This window comes from Alosa alosa, chromosome 14 (genome assembly GCF_017589495.1).
Source record: "Alosa alosa isolate M-15738 ecotype Scorff River chromosome 14, AALO_Geno_1.1, whole genome shotgun sequence".
Lineage (NCBI taxonomy): Eukaryota > Metazoa > Chordata > Actinopteri > Clupeiformes > Clupeidae > Alosa > Alosa alosa.
Window position 1 is genome coordinate 7801976 of NC_063202.1, and position 5334 is coordinate 7807309.

The 5334-nt window shown below is 48.8% G+C and overlaps 1 protein-coding gene across 1 annotated transcript; it reads right to left on the reverse strand.

Moving 5' to 3' along the window:
• Window positions 1-2911: 2911 nt before the first annotated feature.
• LOC125307628 (putative uncharacterized protein DDB_G0271606) lies at window positions 2912-4332 on the reverse strand (the record flags this gene model as incomplete). The annotated part of the gene is given in 3 exon segments (XM_048263683.1): window positions 2912-3475; window positions 3872-4201; window positions 4204-4332. Coding segments are annotated over 3 exon segments (1023 nt in total), but the record flags the coding sequence as incomplete, so codon positions are not given.
• Between the last annotated feature and the right edge of the window lie 1002 nt (window positions 4333-5334).

Below are 5334 nucleotides of genomic sequence, written 5' to 3' on the forward strand. Positions count from 1 at the left end.
TGTACTTCAAACACAAGTTAAGGCTTTCCTACAGTATGTTTGATAGATTAAATTAAATAACTCAAAGAGTGGCATCATGATCCTCAATTGCTATATGTAATGGTTTACATACAACCGGTTAAATGCAGAGGAAAATCATAATTTACTGTCCCATTTTTACCTGATGCTGGATATCACCAAAATCAAGTTGCAGATTTTTATTTTGCATAGCCTCATGGATTTGTGTGCTTTCTCAATATTGAAATCCAAAAAAGTGGAAAAAAATCATATCTACAGTCTACTGAATAGAAACACTCAAGAACACAATTTACACACCCTCACACATACATACACACACACACACGCAAACACGCATACACACACACACACACAATCTGTTAAGACGCTTGCACTGTTTTTTGTCATTTTCATTCTTTTTGTTTAAACCAAGGCAGTAATGCAAACCCTTCCAAACCTCTTGTGGGAATAGGACATGTGGCATGCTAGTCTAACAGAAAGCATCTCAGGAGCTGCTACACCTAGAGGCATCAAGGTTTGTTATGATTTTCTTTTCTCAAAAGGCATCAGGCAGGTTCTTAGTGCATAGCAGATTTGTCTCTTTTTTTCATTTTCTCTTGGACAAAAATGAACAGTTGTCAATATAGCTATAGTTAAAAACTTTAAAAAAAAAAAAATATGAAGTGACTGTACCTTTTTTCCCTCAGAATACAAAAATATACATGCAACATCACTGTCAATTTAGAAAAAAGAAATTAAGGCAAAGAGCCGTTACAATTCTTCTTCATAGATTTGTTTGTATGAAACTTCTAACCACGTTCGCCAAAAAATCTGTAGTTTTAAAGATGAACTGCACCTCGTGACTACATTATTGAGCTCTCAACACCATTCATCATAATGTCAGTCTTCATGCACGTCTGCTCTCAAATTCTATTTGAAAATTGTCCCTTGTCCCACAGATTGTTGTAAATTTGTGTTATTGTCTTCATGAATCACAGGAGTATTTCCCAAAGTTGGAATTCCCTGCCCACTATCCGACAGAACACTTGCTCAGAGAAGTTGTTAATAAGAACCATTTCATTTCAAAGCTACATGCTATAAGCGGTCACTGTTTTTGTTTGTTTGTTTATTTGTTTGGTTTTTGTACATTTGCCAAACCAACCCTTGAAATGCCCTCCTGTTGCAATGTTGGGACTACCATCCTGATTAACATACAAACTATGCTTGTGAAAATGGACAGTGCTCTACAGTTTCTTTTTGCCAATGGGATATTTTTGTGTGTCTCTGCTATGTCCAAATAGTGCAATTTTGTGACCACACTGCAATTTGAACTAGTCTTTGATTGTCAGGATGCAACATTTCTGTGAATAAAAAACCATATCCGCTCTGGGACAGGGTTGATTTGGAAATTATGTGTGTGTGTGTGTGTGTGTTTGTGTGACACTCACATACACACACACATACACACACACAAAAAAATAAATAAAATTAAAATACAACCACTTAATTGTGGTCTGTCTACTGACGTCAAATTCAGCATAAACAGGTTGGGGTTTATTCTGAACGGTAGCTAGGTTTCCTCTACGCACGGCTGCTTAGAAAAGTGGAAAGTCAAAGGCACATATAATTCCCTCCTCATCTCATAGTATATCATGACCGAGGCTGAACCCCCAGCTATCAACCAAATTCCGTCTCGATTGTCCCTTCCCTTCTATATTCCTATTACAGTAGGGTTGACATGCGCTTCCTACTCTAGCATAAACACACAGTTCGTATCTGCTCATTTCAGTCTTTGACTTTTGACAAACAAAAAATAAAATATTTGTCCACAATCACTCATTGCAAGAAACCACTGTATTGAAACAAAGTAACACTTGACCAACACACTAGCAATCCAAAAAATTGCAACTCTAATGCTATCTAACACTACAGCTAATTCTAAAATAATACGTTTTTTTTTAGGCTTCAACCACGTCATCAGCACAAAGGTCAACTGTGCAAGAAAAAGTAACTTTATATATTTTAAAGCATCTTCATTCAAAGCTGCTAGACTTTAATAAGGCATTTGTTAAACCTGAAGAAAAGGTGGGGGAGAGGAGTACAATAAAACAGACTATCTACAATGCTGAAAGGTCACTAGAAGTGTGGAATGTTGCATATTGCCGAACCCAGGAGGGCATCGGACGCATCTCTAGTACTCCTGTACCGAAACAGACGGGGGGAGGGGTGGGGATTGCTGGTCAGACAAGCATCACTCTGTGTGTGTGTGTGTGTGAGTGGATACTGCACCTGTATGAATGTGGTAGACCCTTGTTTTCCAGCTATCTCCCAAAGATTCCCTAACACACAGGTTGGCCATTAGAAAAACCCAGGGTAAGCAGATTAAGCATGGCTCTCTTCGTTAGCGCAGACAGATGGGCACTGCAGTGGCCTCATATTGCATAGATTTATCTGATTTTTCTGCTTTGCTAGCTGGCAGCTGGAGTCTAATGTTCTGTGAAGCATACCTCTTTGTTAAAATCACAAATCTGAGGTGTGTGAGTGTCTGTATGTGAGCATGTGTGTGTATGTTTGAGCAAGCACATGTAGGCTATTTTTTTTCTGACGCAGATGTTATAGGTGAGTAATGGTGTAAATGAGTATTACGTGCTTGTGTATGTGCATATGTGTGTGTGTGTGCAAAAGGGCAGGGCGCAGTAGATCTGAGGATGAGTGATGGCGATGGCGATGATGATGACGATGATGATGAAGAGGAGGAAGGCAGAGTGTTGCAGCAGAGGGGGCCGCTGCTGCAGCCGTTAGGGCCGAGGGCTACTGGGCAAGACCAGGGGGCTGGCCTGCTGCTGCTGCTGCTGCTGCTGCTGTGCTGCTGCTGCTGCTGCTGCTGCTGCTGCTGCTGCTGCTGCTGCTGCTGCTGCTGCTGCTGCTGCTGCTGCTGCTGCTGCTGCTGCTGCTGCTGCTGCTGCTGCTGCTGCTGCTGCTGCTGCTGCTGCTGCTGCTGCTGCTGCTGCTGCTGCTGCTGCTGCTGCTGCTGCTGCTGCTGCTGCTGCTGCTGCTGCTGCTGCTGCTGCTGCTGCTGCTGCTGCTGCTGCTGCTGCTGCTGCTGCTGCTGCTGCTGCTGCTGCTGCTGCTGCTGCTGCTGCTGCTGCTGCTGCTGCTGCTGCTGCTGCTGCTGCTGCTGCTGCTGCTGCTGCTGCTGCTGCTGCTGCTGCTGCTGCTGCTGCTGCTGCTGCTGCTGCTGCTGCTGCTGCTGCTGCTGCTGCTGCTGCTGCTGCTGCTGCTGCTGCTGCTGCTGCTGCTGCTGCTGCTGCTGCTGCTGCTGCTGCTGCTGCTGCTGCTGCTGCTGCTGCTGCTGCTGCTGCTGCTGCTGCTGCTGCTGCTGCTGCTGCTGCTGCTGCTGCTGCTGCTGCTGCTGCTGCTGCTGCTGCTGCTGCTGCTGCTGCTGCTGCTGCTGCTGCTGCTGCTGCTGCTGCTGCTGCTGCTGCTGCTGCTGCTGCTGCTGCTGCTGCTGCTGCTGCTGCTGCTGCTGCTGCTGCTGCTGCTGCTGCTGCTGCTGCTGCTGCTGCTGCTGCTGCTGCTGCTGCTGCTGCTGCTGCTGCTGCTGCTGCTGCTGCTGCTGCTGCTGCTGCTGCTGCTGCTGCTGCTGCTGCTGCTGCTGCTGCTGCTGCTGCTGCTGCTGCTGCTGCTGCTGCTGCTGCTGCTGCTGCTGCTGCTGCTGCTGCTGCTGCTGCTGCTGCTGCTGCTGCTGCTGCTGCTGCTGCTGCTGCTGCTGCTGCTGCTGCTGCTGCTGCTGCTGCTGCTGCTGCTGCTGCTGCTGCTGCTGCTGCTGCTGCTGCTGCTGCTGCTGCTGCTGCTGCTGCTGCTGCTGCTGCTGCTGCTGCTGCTGCTGCTGCTGCTGCTGCTGCTGCTGCTGCTGCTGCTGCTGCTGCTGCTGCTGCTGCTGCTGCTGCTGCTGCTGCTGCTGCTGCTGCTGCTGCTGCTGCTGCTGCTGCTGCTGCTGCTGCTGCTGCTGCTGCTGCTGCTGCTGCTGCTGCTGCTGCTGCTGCTGCTGCTGCTGCTGCTGCTGCTGCTGCTGCTGCTGCTGCTGCTGCTGCTGCTGCTGCTGCTGCTGCTGCTGCTGCTGCTGCTGCTGCTGCTGCTGCTGCTGCTGCTGCTGCTGCTGCTGCTGCTGCTGCTGCTGCTGCTGCTGCTGCTGCTGCTGCTGCTGCTGCTGCTGCTGCTGCTGCTGCTGCTGCTGCTGCTGCTGCTGCTGCTGCTGCTGCTGCTGCTGCTGCTGCTGCTGCTGCTGCTGCTGCTGCTGCTGCTGCTGCTGCTGCTGCTGCTGCTGCTGCTGCTGCTGCTGCTGCTGCTGCTGCTGCTGCTGCGCTGTCGGCGAAGCGCAGCTCAACAGTACCAGTGACGGATGGTGAAGAACTCGTGGAAAATGAAAAAAAAAAAAGACTTGGTATGAAACGCACATACGACAAGTGGAAAGAAAAGAAAAACTCTTCCACTCAGTGGCATCAGTGGTGTGGCATGTCATCCGGGAACAGACTATTTTTCTCTCTCTCTCACATACTGTGTGTGTGTGTGTGTGTGTGTGTGTGTGTGTGTGTGTGTGTGTGTGGGTTTGAGAGAGAGTTTGAGAGAGTCAAAGAGATTGAAAGGGTGTGTGAAGGCGTAAACTCTGCACACAGTGTCTTGTCTTATTGAGGGTTACCACAACACATAAACCCTCAATGAAACACCTCCACTTGATTTGATGGCTCCAGCTGCCATGCACGCTGTCTGTCGCTTCTTCACAATTAAACATATAAATAAATATTTCCCCCAGCCTCTGCCCAGGGTTTAGTGAGTGAGCGCGCGGGGCGAGAGGGCACATAAAAAGTAATGCCTTGTTAAAACACATGTTTCTCCGTGGTGGAGAGGCGCTGAGGCGAGGGTCGTAATTACCCGCTCTGGCTGCCTGGAAGTCTCTTATTAAATAAATAGGGCTGAGGGGCAGTGCCGCAGCTCTGTGGCGTTGGAGCTCCGCAGCGCAGCCAAGGCCCCGTCAGTTGGGGTGAGAGAGGGCCTCCAACAGAGAGCTGATTGTTGCTGCGGTGACGAGGCCGTTGGGTCTGCACCGGTCTCCCACTGGTCAGCTCACAGCACAGCCCCACGGGGCGCCCCGTTACAAAGAAAGAATAAAACTGCGGCTGTAAAGTACTTCCACATCATTAAATCTTTTTTTTTTACTTTTTTTGCCCACACTGGAGTGTGTGGATTTTTCTTCTATCCTTTATAAGTTACCTAACCAATCCTGCACCTTGACAGATGAGCAGTGATCTTTGACTTTATTACATAAAAAAAAAAAAC